The 16,602-nt window shown below is 39.6% G+C and overlaps 1 protein-coding gene across 2 annotated transcripts in view; it reads right to left on the bottom strand.

Annotated features, from left to right (window-relative positions):
* The window catches only part of FMN1 (formin 1), a gene marked incomplete at its 5' end in the record, with an annotated part of 373,959 nt that overhangs the window by 25,423 nt on the left and 331,934 nt on the right, over positions 1–16,602 (bottom strand). For both annotated transcript variants that reach the window (XM_084632400.1, XM_084632401.1), the window contains one exon: positions 3,423–3,474. In XM_084632400.1, the coding sequence (XP_084488526.1) occupies positions 3,423–3,474 (52 nt within the window). The remainder of the gene's footprint in view (positions 1–3,422; positions 3,475–16,602) is intronic.

The raw sequence follows: 16,602 nt of genomic DNA, 5'->3' as shown, positions 1-16,602 counted from the left end.
GCGAAGCACCTGGAAATTCAGTTGAACCGGTCAGTATACTTTGGCTATTTGTGCTTCTCCAGAGTGGCATTGAGTAGCAAGAGCTACTCAATGAATATGAATAAGAGTTAAAAATTAGAAAATGATTTAAGGTTAATAATTCATATCTAGCTGATGCATCTTTAAAAATCAGTTTAACATAATCGAGGATCACAGATTCTAAAATGCCTTCATCAGAATTAAAAGTTGATAACATGTTATCACTACAGGGCAGAGTTAAGGAAATCTGATTGCCCTAACTGTGCAACTCGTGCTAGGGGAGCAGAGGCAGGAGAAAAAGAGGAACCATTATAGGAGGGAGACAATTCCTTCTAAGTTTCCACCTTTATATAGCACCAGTTGCACTAACACAGTCCCCTGCCTCAGGCCCCAAAGTAAATTCCTGGCCTAACCATCCACCACCCTCAACATTTCCACTGAATCCCCCACCTTCCCCTCTTCCCAATTTCATCCTCTATCACCCCTCCCTCCTATATAGCCCTGCTCTCACCCACCTTGTGCCTTCTGCTGCCCAGTCTGCCTCCAGGCTTTTATAAATAACTATTGCCCATTAAAAGTGAATAATAGATCCTTTCAACTACATCCTTTCATATCCTGGAGGATTACTTGGCAAATTTTCCTATATATTTTTAAAATAATTAAAATAAAAAAAAACCAAACCTGTTTCCCAGATAACTAAAACCAATCAGCCAATTGCAAAGTAAGGGCCAATTTATCAGTACCTCTAGCTGCTTTGCTCTGCACCAGAATGGTGCAAAGCAGCTAGAACGTAACTGAGAATCTCACGCTAATAGTTTAAATGATTTTTTAAATGATTTAAGGCTGATATTGTATAGAATCAAATCATTACAAATATCACGTGGTAGGATTTTCTTTGTTTTTTGTTTGTTTGTTTGTTTACTGTTCATGTATGGCATTTTGAATAGGTTAAAAAAATGCTAAGAAACTCTGAAACAAGAAACTATTCAAATGGAATTAAGGTTGAGAGTCCATAACAGTAATTTGGGGTAAAATATATCACAGGTAAACAACTTAAACACTCAGGACTCTGCCCTGTCATATAACTAGCAAGAGATCAGTACAAATAAAATTAGACTGTATAAAATTTATTATCTTAATTTTGTACTTTTAAATTCTACAGACCCTGAGCCAGACCTTTAGCTGAGGTATACTGACATATCTCCATTGTCTTCAACAGAGCTATGCTCATTCATGCAAGCTGAGTATCCAGACTTATATTTTCTTTTTCAAGCACTATTGGTAATGGGGAATTACTATCTCTTTGCTAATTTAAATCACCTTCAGTCTCCACACTTAATATTAGGAGATTGAAAAGAATAATTAACAGCTACAGATGGGAAAACTTTAGTAAATACTCATCCATCATTTTAAACTCAGAGTAGCAAGGCTTTTATTTTAGAGCTACACAGATACAACACACTTTAACAGTGAATGATTTGCTAGCAAATATAATACCAGTAGTAGATTTGACTGCATTCTAAGAAGGAAAACAGAAAATTCTTGTATGTAAAATTTTAGTTAGTCATGGAGAAAAAGTAAAAGAGAGACACAGTAACTCTGAACAGTTTTAGATGAAAGCGTTTTCAAATGTTACATTTTCCAATATTGCATATCAGATATACATCTCAAGCCTGCAAGATGAGCATATAATGCAATACACACATACAGAGGCCACAATAAAGATGAATATGCTATTTCTCATCAGGACTAAATTTGTGCTGACAAATCTACATCTGTCTTTCAGATAATATGTTAAGACAAGCCCCTAACCTCATTTGGACATTGAAGATCTGGCTTCATTTTCCCAAAGAGATAACTCTTGGCTTGGGAGTGAGATAAGAAGCATTGCAATATACCTGTGCTTTGCTGTTTGTTTGTAATAATGACTGTTGATAAGCTGACCCCCGCTCTCTGGTGCTTCACTTTTTTACCAAAAAAATTTGGCTTATGAATGAGTATATACGGTACTTTTTCCGGATTAGCAATGTCATGTCTGATGTGGTCTATTACTTGGGTTTTTTATGTGTGCCCTTCAAAACTTCTGAAGAAAAGTAAATATTTTATCCTGTGTCAACACTATTCTCCTAAACAAGTTAGAGCTTACTGAATCTTATTTGAATATTGCAAAAACCCTTCAAAGAACATGATGAGCCAAAACTGTAGTTTTTACAGATAAGAATAAATCTAACATTTTTCATGTACAAGAGCCAGGCTATATCTTCAGCATAAAGCTACTAAAAATGCTAACAACTAAAATTTGTCTCATTCAGCTCATTTACAAATAGCTGTACAGCTAGCATACAGCAACATGGAAAGTAGAAGCTCCACATGAACAAAATTTAACAAGTAATACAATCTGTAATCTATTTTGAAACTATTGACTTCACTGACTTTTCCTCCCTATGCCTGCCTCCCCTTACCAAAATATGACATGAATAAATGCTCTTACATTAATTTTTTTTAAATTTCACAAGCTTCTAGTATGGTCTATTTCGCAATCTAGGTGATGAATGAGTAAAATGAGGCCCCTCTATTCGACATTGGTGAGGCCTCATCTGGAGTACTGTGTCCAGTTTTGGGCCCCACACTACAAGAAGGATGTGGAAAAATTGGAAAGAGTCCAGCGGAGGGCAACAAAAATGATTAGGGGACTGGAACACATGACTTATGAGGAGAGGCTGAGGGAACTGGGGATGTTTAGTCGTCAGAAGAGAAGAATGAGGGGGGATTTGAGAGCTGCTTTCAACTACCTGAGAGGTAGTTCCAAAGAGGATGGCTCTAGACTGTTCTCAATGGTAGCAGATGACAGAACAAGGAGTAATGGTGTCAAGTTGCAGTGGGGGAGATTGAGGTTGGATATTAGGAAAAACTTTTTCACTATGAGGGTGGTGAAACACTGGAATGCGTTACCTAGGGAGGTGGTGGAATCTCCTTCCCTAGCAGTTTTTAAGGTCAGGCTTGACAAAGCCCTGGCTGGGATGATTTAGTCGGGGATGGGTCCTGCTTTGAGCAGGGGGTTGGACTACATGACCTCCTGAGGTCCCTGCCAACCCTGATATTCTATGATTCTATGAAAATGGCACCTCAGTACATTTTCACTGAACAAAACTGAATTATTAAATTATTCTGAGAGACCAAGATTCAATTCGCTTATGAAAAAAAAATTAAAACTGCATACTCAGATTATTTGGTTCAAACCACTTGGTTCACATCCTATTCCGCAACACGACATAAGAACGTATGACACTGAGTACTGTTTTGAACTACAGTAGCCTTTCCTATTTCATTCCTGTTGAATTCCTAGAATCAATAACATATTACATTTTGGTCAAATATCTGTTTGAAAGGACTGGAGAAGTTACCTTTTTTGTGCATTTTCCAAACAGCTCTCTTCTGTCTTATGTTCTTCTTTAGCTGAAATGGAAAAATATTGGTATTTTAAATACGGATTTGACTATTGTACTTTGTTTTAAAGTATTCTTTGTAGTACACATTTTTTTATGTTCAGATTTGATGGCTTGCATAATACAGATAACAATAAACATTTCATTATTTTTCAACCATTGGCCCATATTTTTAATAAGTGAGTTTTTCAGTAGGGAATACTCAGATTTTGAAAGTAATGTTTAAAATAGTTAGCGGGGCTAAGATTATGTCACAGAGGTTGCAAAAGTCACAGAATCCATGATTTCCAGAGACCTCCATGATACTGGGGACCCCACAGCAGACCAGCCTCCATGGGCAGCAGAGGGACCCCGGAGCTGCTCAGTGGCTGGGGGTAGGGAGGGATCCCAGACGCTGGCAGTGACAGAGGGACCCCAGAGCTGCTCAGCAGCCGGGGGCCCCCAGAGCTCCCCAGACTCCACTGCTGGCAGAGCCCCCCCAGCAGCTCTCAGCCCTGCTGGGTGCTGGGGGACCCCTCCCAGCCACTGGGCAATGGGGTCCCTGCAGCTCCCAGCCTCTGTGGGGGGGGAAGGGAGAGGGGGAGGAAGGTGCAGCAGGGTGCTGGATCCTCCCTCCCCATTTTGTCAGGGACGTTTTTAGTAAAAATCAGGGACAGGTCACGGGCTTCTGTGACTTTTTGTTTATTGCCCGTGACCTGTTCATGACTAAAAATATCCATGACAAAATCATAGCCTTAAGCATATTATATCGCAACTTCTTCCTATGTAATGCAAATTATTTTTATTTCCATTTTAAAAATAACTCACTTATCTAAGTTTCCTCTATTATTAGAGACAAAAACCTGTAAGATTAACGTTATGTCTACGCTGCACACCTTAGAACACCACAGCTGTGCCACTGCAGCTGTGTCGTTGCAAGGTGCATGATGTAGCGGCTCTTTGTCAACAGGAGAGAGCTCTCCTAGTGAGAAAATAAAACCACCCCCAGTGAGGGGCAGCAGCTTCATCACTGGGACAGCATCTCCTGCTGATGAAGCGCTGTCCACACCGGCGCATTCTGCCAGTAAAACTTCTGTCATTCGGGGTGTGTGTTTTTTTCACACCCCTGAATGACAAAAGTTTTAACGATGAAAGTGCTGTGTAGATATGCCCTTAATCTGTTCTTACAGGATGTACCATTGGATTTGCTGGATAGACACTAAAGAGTAGTTAATAACTTCATCCATTTCACACTAATACTACACTTTGTTCAGAAAGCTGGCAAAGTGGAAATATATGTCCCAAAATTATGATATACACTCTATATTTGCTTTTTAGAAACCATCGCCAAGATTTTTAAAAGTAACAAGTGATTTTGGATGCTTCAGTTACTGAATACCCATTTGAGACACTAGAAGTAGCCTGATGTTCAGAAATGGAGGCTTTGCACTTTCTGAAAAGGTTTCTCAAATTCTAAAATGGAGGCACCCCAGATCATTAACCACTTTTCAAAATCTTGGATGCTTCTTTTACATTCAATGTATGGTGGAACCCACTTACGTTTAATTTGGATAGAGCAAAATTCCACCTACAGGAGACATCGGCAGTAGAAAAATGTGTACTCCTATACCAGCAATAGTGCAGCTTGACTGGTATAAGTCCTAGTGTTAACAGGACTCAGAAGTTTTAATGACACAGAGATAAAGAACTCTGTCTTGATTCTGTCCAAAGAGTCCTCACTACAGTAGAGCCTACATTAGTGCTACTGCATCACTGACAACTGTTGACAACTGTCTATGGTTATAAATTTTTTCTTTTAGTGTAGACAAAGCCATAGTGAAGTGGACTAAAAGTCCTGAATTCCTTCTTTGCATTACAATGAACTTTGACTTTTCTTAGGCCATGTCCACACATAAACTTGCAACCATTTAACTAAAGACTTGCAACCATTTCACTAAAGGTTTGATTTTAAACCAATGTAATTAAACAGGTAAAATGCCTTGGTGTGTACACACTGATTTCGGGCTGAGATGACTGGTATATATCAATTTAGCTTAAACTGATTCTTTACCAGTTCAGATAAACTGAAGTAAGCCACTTTTAAATGAAAATAAGAGTGTCTACAAAGGATTTTGCACCAATTTTAAATTTTAAACCAATTTAAGTTAAACCAGTGCAACGCTCTTATGTAGACAAGTGGTTTACACACAAACTGGAACTGAAGTAACCAAAAAGGCTATTATCTACACAATAAAGTTGCACTGGTTTAATTTAAAGCTATGCCTATACTACTAGCCCTGTTGAAGCATAGCTATGGTGCTGTAGCTATGAGCAGGTCTACACTTAAAAGGCTGCATTGGCGCAGTTGTGCTACTGTAGTGCTTACTCTGATGGGAGAGCTTTTCCCATTGGCATAGTGAATCCACCTCCCTGGGAGGCAGAAGCTATACCAACGGGAGAAGCTCCCCTGTTTATATGGTGCTGTCTTCATGGGGTGGTTAGGTTGGTCTAACTATATTGCTCAGGAGTGTGGATTTTTCACACCCCCCGAGTGATGCAGTTACACTGCTCTAGCTCTGTAGTGTAAACCTGGCCTATTTCGCTGCAAATCCATAAAGTAGACACAGAATACGTCAATGGAAAGAGTTGTTCTGTCACTGTAGGAACTCCATCTCCCCACCCAAGTGATGGTAGCTAGGTTGACAAAAGCATTCTTTTGTAGACCTAGCTGTCTCTGTATCAGGCATTAGGTCACCATAGTTACAGCACTCAGGGGTTTGGATAAATTTTAAATGTAGATCAGCCCTACAATATGATTTTAAGCCAATTTAGTTTAACAGGTGCAAAAAACATTGTGAATGCTTATATTTTGGTTTCAAATAGGATTACATAGATTTGATATACTTGCTTATATTCAGTTTGATTTAAGATGAACCAAACTAAACCATTCTTAAACTAAAATAAAGATATCCAAACAGGGGTTTGCACTCATTTAACTAAACCATTTAAAAACTGACAAGGTAAACTAGTGTATTGCTGCAAACAGAGAAGGCAAAAACTGGTTTTAATTCACAGCTTTTGTTATTCTTCTGCAAGTCTGTGTGTAGACACTCTTATTTCAGCTTAAATGTGTCCTATTTGGATTTAAGTTGATTTTAACTATTTAAACTAAATCAAAATAAGACACTCTTAACCCAAAATATCTGTCCACATAAATGTACATCCAAAGAGCTAAAAGTTTGAATTAAAACTGATTAATGGCTTGTCTACAAAAGAAAGTTAGATTGGTTTAATTTAAATTGGTTTTTGAACCAATGTAGTTAATAGTGTGCCACAGGATGGCTGGCCCCAGTACAAGCAATAGAACCAGCACCTCTGTGCCAGAGCAGGTGCTCCCATTTGGCCAAATAAGAGGGTGGGGCAGCACCTGGGGGACATAAAAGGTCAGAGAGTCCTGGTAAGAATCAGCCAGGAAACTGACACAGGTCTTTGGGGGAAAGCTGTGGAGAAGAAAGCTTGCTGCAGGCCCTCCCTGGGAAGAGGGAGGAATTGTATAGGAGACTGTATGTTTGGGACCTGGGAGAAGGCTGAAGTTCAGGAAAGCAGCAGGAGGGGTTTGCTGGCTGGCACCCCAAAGCCAGAGCAGGGCTGGAGGGGCAGCAGAGGAGAATTGCCTGCTGGTTCTAAGCTGGAGAACCAGAGCCAAGGGCCAGAGAGGGCTGAAGGCAGGAGAACAGTGGAGGGGCTTACCCCCGACATCCACAGAGCAAGAAGCTGGACCCAAAGGAACCGTGAGAGGCCAAGGAGAGTGAGGGATGCTCCACTGGTTAGGATGCTCCCAGCAGAGAAGCTGGGGGGTTGCCACTGGGAAAAACAGGGTTGCGCTCCAGGGAGGTCGACATTCAAAGTACCCGGCTTACTGGCTGGGGAAAACCTCTCTGACTGCTGGGACAGAGTTGCTGGGACTGTATGTTGCATGTACCGTTGGACTATGCTGGAGGAAATCTAGACCATGGTTGTGGGACTCTTCTTATGATTTATGCGTATGGAACTTTTGTAATAAATTCAGAGGTGCTCACTTTCCAGAGTGCCAAGGGTTGCTCGTCCTCTGGCTCTGCTCCAGGCCCTGCCTCCACTCCACCCCTTTCCCCTAGGCCCCACTCTACCCCCACCCAGCCTCTTCCTGCCCAGTTCTGCCCGTGAGCGCGCCGTGTCCTCGCTCCTCCCCAGCCTCCTGCAAAACAGCTGTTCATGGTGGACGGGAGGTGCGGGGAGGGAGGAGGAGGTGCTGATCCATGGGGCCCACTGGTGGGTGGGAGGTGCTGGGGGCTGGGCTGCTGGTGGGTGCTCAGCACCCACTATTTTTTCCCTGTGGGTGCTCCAGCCCCTGAGCACTCATGGAGTCAGTGCCTATGAATAAATTAACCTCACAAGGTCCATATTTATACTTGGAAAGACTGTGGATTATTTCATTGGATTCTAAAGGAGAGAAACTGAGGCAGACGAGCCTGTGGTGCCGTAGGAGAGCGCTCCAGACAGGCCTGCCTTATGACAGTGCAAAAGGCTGTGTGGATACATATTCCGGTTTAGACTAGACTTATTTTACATTGGTTTTAGTCAATTAGGAACTGGTTTCCATGCAATTGACATAAGCCATGCAGTCTGTGAGAGTTCACAGAGCCTTCTGCACCAAGTTAACTAAACTAGATGAAAAACCCCTGAAAGTACGTGCAGACAAGCCCTTAGTTCCCTCAGTCTAGGTTGTCTCATGGTACTCCTCTTGAAATGCAGCTATTGTCACCCTGGACATAGGTGTCGAGTGCTACATTTCAAGTGAAAGATCATTTCCTTGTTTGTTCAGGGTGAACAAAAAAGAATAAAAAAAACTGCCATTATCCCATGAGACGAGGAGTGCAATATAGTTCCTGGCTCCTGACCATCCACTAATAAAGTGGATGGTGGCTAATAAAGAGTAAGAAAGATGTAAAACTGGACTTGAGCTATGTCTACACTACAGACCTTACAGCACACAGCTGTAAGGTCTCCCATGTAGCCGCTCTGTGCTGATGGGAGAGGGCTCTTCCACTGGCATAATTAAACCACCCCAATAAACAGGGGTAGCTCTGTCTGGGGGACAATGTTTCCTGCTGACATATCACTGTCTACACCTGCGCTTCTGTTGGTGTAACTTATGTTGGGTAGGGATGTGTTTTTTCACATCCCTGAGCGACAAAATCGTATCGACAAAAGTGCTAGTGTAGACCAGATGTAAGGCTGGTCCTTCCTGCAGTTGCTTGCAACAAGGAGTGAAATGGAAACAGGCCCCCATTAATGTATCTGCTACCAGTGGGAGCTACTGCTTTTGCTCCACAATGGAAGTGGAGATACAGCCTCTTCTAAGAAGCATCTCTTTCTCCATAGAGCTACCAGTCCCTCCTACAACTCCAGGGTGTGAAGAAAGGCCCAGCTATAATTCATAGGTGAAAAAGGAGGGGATTTTTTGCCAGTAAGGCGCCCACTGCCGTTAAAGTGAAAATGTCCTTAGATTAAAAAAACAAAACAAAAACAAAGCAAAACAGTTATTATTCTACTTATACTGTATTTCATTGTGTTTATCTGATAAGGAAAGCTCAGAAAATATTCTTTGACAATTTTTATAGTGAGAATTTCAATTTTAAAATGATTTCACAAAACTAAACTAATCTTTTAAGTCACTTGCAGAGTCCCATATAGTCTGCAGCATAGTGAGACCAATTCTGTGACAAACACCCATACATTTTATACCTCTCTTACAATCTTTAGCTGAGTGGTTAGGGAACTCACCTGAGATGTGGGAGGCCTTAGTTCAATTCCCCCCTCTGCTTGATGAGAAGGGATTAAAACAGGGGCTCCCCATCTCTTAGGCAGGAGAGTGTCCTAGCCATTGGAATGCTGGGATATTCTGATGTGGGTCACTCCATATATCTCTTGTTGAAGCATTCCACTTTAATTAAATAACTGCATGTTAATTGGGCCAGAGAGAGTGAGAATCATTCTATAGTTCATTGGCTAAGGCACTCACCCAAGAGATGGGAAATCCCTTCCCCTCATCAGGCAGAGGGAGGAATTGAACAGAGGACTGCCACATCCTGGGTAGGTACCCTAACCACTGGGCTAAAGGTTACAAAGGAGGCTACCTCTTCCTCCTCCCCTGTCTCTTCCCCAGGCCATTTTGCGTGGAGTTAGGCTCAGAGCATGCCTACTGGACCAGGCCCCAAAGGGAAGACAGGTGCTCCTCCAGCTATCTTTCCCCAATTTGTAGATCACACTGGGGTTTAGATGTGAGACAGGCATCTGAACACCTAGAGCTTGTCTACACTGAAAACTTACATTGGCATCGCTATGTCTCTTAGGGGTGTGAAAAATCCACATCCCTGAGAGAAAACGTTAGGCTGACCTAACCGTTCGTGTAGACAGCACTAGGTTGATGGAAGAATTCTTCCATCAACCTAGCTACCACGGTTTGGGGAGGTGGATTAACTACAGCAATGGGAGAACCCCTCTCATTGCTGTAGTCAGTGTCTACACTGAAGTGCGACAGTGACACCACTGTAGCATTATAAGTGTGGACATACCCCTAGAGTGAGGCAGCAGTGTGCGTGCCCAGAGGCAGAAACTTAGGCAAAGCAAAAATTTAGGCCCCATGTGAGTTCGGGGACCACAGGGTTAGATGGCAGCTGAGAGGGCGTTTTGTGGATTGCAGTGGTGCTTTAAACTGGAACTGAGGTGCCTAAAACTGGGATTAGGCACTTAAGTCCCTTTGTGGATCTGCCTGAAGTCTTTTCCCTTTCCCCCAGGCCTGGCGGGATCAACCCATCCCTAAGAAAAAAATGCTAGAAGTCAGTACTGGTGGGGAGTGAGGGTGGAGCTGAGGGAAGGAGAAATTATAATAGGATTGCATGCTCAGGGCATAGTCCCATAATCAGAAATGAACCACTTTGATTACAGAATATTCTAATTATATTGTGCTTCCTTCTGGCATTTTAAACAAGTGTATCAATAGATGAATTGTATGGTATGAATCCTAATAATTTAGATCAGATTTTTTTTTATTTTGGCAGGTTTACTATTTTTACTCCATGTAAGTCAGCATTCAGTGGCATGGTTACTTTTTTACTTCAGCCAAAGTTACTCAGCCACTTTGATTTATCATCACCTCCATGGACCATCTCTAGTTTTCAACCAACCTATCAAATACTGTGTGTATTAAGACAGGTTTCAGAGTAACAGCCGTGTTAGTCTGTATTCACAAAAAGAAAAGGAGTACTTGTGGCACCTTAGAGACTAACCAATTTATTTGAGCATGAGCTTTCGTGAGCTACAGCTCACTTCATCGGATGCATACCGTGGAAACTGCAGCAGACATTATATACACACAGAGATCTAAGGTGCCACAAGTACTCCTTTTCTCTTTGTGTGTATTAACTAACTGATGCTAGTTAACTGTGTGTGACTTGGCAAGTTTATGCAGTGTATTCTTAAATGAAATTTTATGTAGGATCCTTTAATCCTTTTTACTAATAATCTACTTCACTGTTGACAAGTACAATATGAATATAGTGAATACCAACTGCTAGATGTTGACAATTCTGATACTACAACAAATTAAAATGTGTGATGTTTATGAAAATATAAATTTCTTGAAATCTGGTTTAAATGTGCATTCAAACTAATGAATGGGAAACAATTATTTAAAAAACTATTTACAAGTATTTTACATGCAATTGAGCGATTTTTTAGGAGTACACATATGAAGGCTGTAGGATGTAAAAACAGAAAGTAGGAAGGAGAATTAGAATATCATCTTTGCATTTTTATACCATTAAATTTAAATATACCAGGTTTTAAAAACTCAGCATAATAGACATAAATCAATAGGATGCCTACTAAAGAAGTGGATGTTATTGTATTGTTACAAACGGAGAAACCCAGTTTTGCTAATGAGACAAAGGGAGATTTTATACTTCACATGAGATTCATCCAACTTCAGAAAGCATTTACTTTTTTTTTACAGATCACAGTACTTAATATACCATACTTAGAATATGTACAGTAACAATAGGACACAAAGGTGCTCAGAAATAACAATGGGATCAGTTACAGAAAAGGAGGATTATTGTTACTTCACACCAGAAAAGTAAAACAAAAATGTCAAATGAAATCAACACACTGTAAACTCATTCTGAATTACCTAAAGGATATTAATTAAATTAACAAGTGCCAGAAAATTCAGAGCTTTTTGCGAGGAGATACTGGAAGAAAAAGAACATGCAGGATTTCATCAATCTCAGCCTGGACCAGTCCACACAAGAGATCCACTTCCTGGACACTACAGTGCTACAGTCACATAAACACCGCCCTACACCGAAAGCCTATTGACCGTTATACTTACCTACATGCCTCCAGCTTTCATCCAGACCACATCACACGATCCCATTGTCTATAGCCAAGCCCTAAGATACAACCGCATTTGGTCCAATCCCTCAGACAGAGACAAACACCTCCAGATCTCTATCAAGCATTCTTAAAACTACAAGAGCCACCTGGGGAATTGAGGAAACAGATTGACAGCGCCAGAAAGGTACACAGAAGTCACCTACTACAAGACAGGCCCAACAAAGAAAGTAACAGAACACCACTAGCCATCACCTATAGCCCACAACTAAAACCTCTCCAGTGCATCATCAAGGATCTACATCCTATCCTGAAGGATGATCCCTCACTCTCACAGACCTTGGGAGACAGGCCAGTCCCCACTTACAGACAGCCCCCCCAACCTGAAGCAAATACTCACCAGCAACCACACACCACACAACAGAAACACTAACCCAGGAACCAATCCCTGCAACAAACCCTGTTGTCAACTCTGTCCGCATATCTATTCAAGAGACACTATCATAGGACCTAACCACATCAGCCACACCATCAGGGGCTCGTTCACCTGCACATCTACCAATGTGATATATGCCATGATGTGCCAGCAATGCCCCTCTGCCATGTACATTGGCCAAACCAGACAGTCTCCGCGCAAAAGAATGAATGGACACGAAACAGACATCAAGAATTGTAACATTCAAAGACCAGTAGCAGAGCTTTTCAATCTCCCTGGACACTCAATAACAGACTTAAAAGTGGCCATTTTTTAACAAAAAAACTTCAAAAACAGACTTCAACAAGAAACTGCAGAACTTGAATTAATTTCCAAACACGATACCATCCAATTAGGCCTGAATAAAGACTGGGAGTGGCTGGGTCACTACAAAAAGTAATTTTGCCTGTGTTGATATTCACCCCATCTTGTCAACTGTTGGGAATGGGCCACATCCACCCTGACTGAATTGTCCTCGTTAGCACCGATCCGCCACTTGGTAAAGCCACTCCCATCTTTTCCTGTGCTGTATATTTATACCTGCCTACTGTGTTCTTCACTCCATGTATCTGATGAAGTGGGTAATAGCCCATGAAAGCTTATGCCCAAATACATTTGTTAGTCTCTAAGGTGCCACAAGGACTCCTTGTTGTTTTTGCTGATACAGACTAACACAGATAACCCGTATTTCTAGTGCTGCCTTTGTAAAGGCTTGATTTTCTTCAGTACCCTCATTATTATTATTTATTATGTGTACCATTGAGTTAGGTACTATACAAAAAGGAAGATACAATCCCTGCCCTAGGAAGCTTACTAGTTAATACTAGACTCTACTAGTGAATATAACAAACATGAGAGAAAACTTACAATACCTGATTTTTTTAAACTCCTTTTTTTGTTGAGAGGTTCCCATTCAGATATTGACCAGATCCAACTATGTCTAATGTTTCAGATTTGACAAGTTCACACCTAAACTTGAGATAGCTATAGATTATTCGTGTAGTAACCCCTCACCATTCCTATGCAAACAGTTCCTATCCTATGGCTTCAAATGTAATACTTCAAAAATAATGAGAAATTAACTTACTTACAGGTTCTTAATATTTGTTTTTCTGCTGCTCACTATTTGATTAATTCTCTTAGGATAATTTACTGAATCTGAACTAACTTTTTAAACTCAAACTAGAACAGGTAGCAATGAAGTTGCATATCAGTTCATCAAATCTATATTGTATGTCTTGAATCTATTCTAGACTATCAGACTAATATATACAGATCATTCTTCAGTGATGTAAGCTAAAAATAAAAGTTATCCAGTCATGAATCATCTTATTTAGAAAATAAAAGCTGACTTTTAAACACTACTTGGGGGTGGGGGTGGGAAATAAATGTTAATAAATGTTACTGTGTTTATGAGCAAGAAAGCATTGATCAATTTGCAACTGAGAACAACAATTTCTCCCTGATGTTTTGGAAAATATGATATGCTGCACATAAATGGGAGAACTATTTTGGATCTGCAAAACTGTGTGAACAAAGAAACAATTATTTTTACATAGGTATAAGAAGATTTAGCGGCTAGAAGCTGAAGCTACACAAATTCAGACTAGAAATAAGGCACAGATTTTTAACTGTGAGGGTAATTAATCCTTGAAATAATTTATTAAAGGTTGTGGTGGATTTTCCATCACTGGCAACTTGTTAATCAAGATTGGTTATTTTTAAAAAGAGACATGTTGTAGTTCAAACAAGTATTATTTTGAGGAAATTCTATGGCCTGTGTTATACAGGACATCAGACTAGGTGGTCACAGGGGTTCTTCTGGTCTTTGAACTGTTGGATTTTCAGTGACTCTTGGTGCGTCAGTTGAAGATAATTCTACTTCTTTGGCTTTAGTTGTAGGTTTGAAATGGCTTTTTAAAATAATCTAAATCTCTCTCAAATAATTACAATCTCTACCGATTAAAAACACATTTGAATAATAAAATAACAGTTACAATTGATATGTCCCATTTGTGAGAGAAAGCACACTCTAATGAATTAGGCAAACAACTGGTAGGCAGAAGGACATGGGTTCTAATTCTGACGGCCCTCTGCCTGATTATTTGGCTTTGTCTACATAGAAAACATCGCACACATTTTTAACATCAGTCTTCAAAATAGTTTTATTGCTAGTATAGATAAACTGAAATAATTCAAAACTATTTTTAGATTTGCCTCCATGAGGTCTAAACTATGCTTTTCTGAATCGGTTTTGAAAACAGTTTAATTTGGTCTACACTAATCCATAAACTGTTTTAAAAACAAGTGCAACTACACCTGATGTAAAAAAGATGTACAAAATTTTCTCTTGTTAACAGTCTCTGCACAACCTTGGACAAGTTGCTTTAATTTCTCTAACGTAGTTTCACTATCCATATGATGGAATTAATATCACTTACCTTGCTACAAGAAAAAGGGTGTTGTGAGAACTAATGAATGTTTGTTGAATATGCAGAACACTATAAAACTGTTCAGTATTCTTAATATTACCAAAGAATAGTGGTTACATGTATACATTACACCAATATACCCACTGTATACACTGCAGAACACATTCAAGCAATACACATTAGAGAAAGTGTTTATTATCAGAGGTAATAAAAAAGAAACTAAGAAATTATGCTTTGTTTTAAACGTGATAATGCTGTCTATAAATTTGCCGGAAGAAGTGTTGAAGGTCAGTTTACTAGAACTTTAGAGCCATGAACTACTGAGCTAGTCATTCTATGATGTTCATTCATTATTCTGATATCTCTTAACATAAATAGCTCCCTTCTTGAAAAAGATTAGCTCAAGAAAGAAAGAAATTTATATAACGTATTTATTCAGCTTCCTGTCTAAAACATTTTTCTTTAAATTAGAGGGGTTTTTAAATTGGTGCTTGTATTGATATTCTCAAAAATATCTTTTTAAATATAGTTAAGGCTATTTATTCAGTTAACTTGAACACAGAATGATCATCACTTCTGTAAAATCAGGACTAATGTTAAGAATCCTGTATTTCTCTATTCCCATATTCTGCAGCTATTAAAATTAATTGTATAGTAAGAGTCAGAATCAAATTCTGCACTCTCTTCTTTCACTTAAATTGGTTAAAACTGCACTCTGTTGAAATGCAAGTAAGCCTGCATTAACCAACTACTCCTTCCACTTGTGATTCCAGAAAGTAAATAGTTTTTAAAGCCTGTTAGTACTTAAGTATAATAGAAACATATTCAACTTTTAATTTAATTTTTTTTAAATATCAACTACATAATTCTGTGGTCTAATTCCAATGTGATTATGTAGATTTATCTCTTTGAGATGACTAAGTGTATCCAAACAGTTTACAGACCTGGAAAATTAGTTCTAATCCCTTTAAAACAAAATAAGGTTAAAATCAATCTGATCTCTGTTTGGGAAAATAAACCAGGCAGATTTAATATAACTACAGTCTTCTGTTGTAAGCATAAGTGAAAACTTTAAGGATCAGCACATTCTTATAGCAAGGGTGATACATTCAAATGCATGATGAATGATTGTTAATATCAATAGGAAACAGATCTTCTCTAAAACATAAGGTAGATGTAAATACCCAAATAATAAGTTAATTGGAAGACAGAGGCAAAAGTCAATCTGGTGGGTAAAGAATGGGTAATTGTACAAATGGAATGAAACTAATTTCAGAAAAGCTTGTGAAACCAGTGGCTTGAAATGTTTTAGAAGAGAAAAACCATACCGTTACCTCCTCCTGTGGGATGATAACAATGATTTATGAAGCTGAAGTCATTTCTGCTGATTGAGCTTAGTAAAGATTGGTTTCACATGATCAGCTAAAGTACAGCGATGCTAGATGTGTAGTGGCCCCACATGTTTGAACACACTAGGACATGCTCTTCTAGGTGATCCAAGGGATAGGGGTTTAAAAGCCTACTGCTTTCCTTTTCATGCATTTTCCCCTCATTAGGACACACTCCCTTTGCAAAGTAAGTCACTTCTGGTGGTCGGGAGCAGAGGCTCATTGTAAACGCACAGCAGGATAGTGGCAAAGCTGAGATTAATTCTCCATAGATTTATATAGACCTTTCTCACTGTTGATTGCTTGTACTGTTTCAAAGGTGCTTATGTTGCCTTTTTTTATTGCTGGTTACTGACTTTATTCCGGCATATGGTGGTTGGCGCCATGACATAAAGTGAACATTTTATACCAGAATTAAAGTGGATATTTGA

Source organism: Lepidochelys olivacea (genome assembly GCF_965140295.1).
Source record: "Lepidochelys olivacea isolate rLepOli2 genome assembly, chromosome: 6".
NCBI classification, from domain to species: domain Eukaryota; kingdom Metazoa; phylum Chordata; order Testudines; family Cheloniidae; genus Lepidochelys; species Lepidochelys olivacea.
The sequence above is the reverse complement of the archived record's forward strand: the minus strand, read 5'-3'. Positions and strand labels throughout refer to the sequence as shown.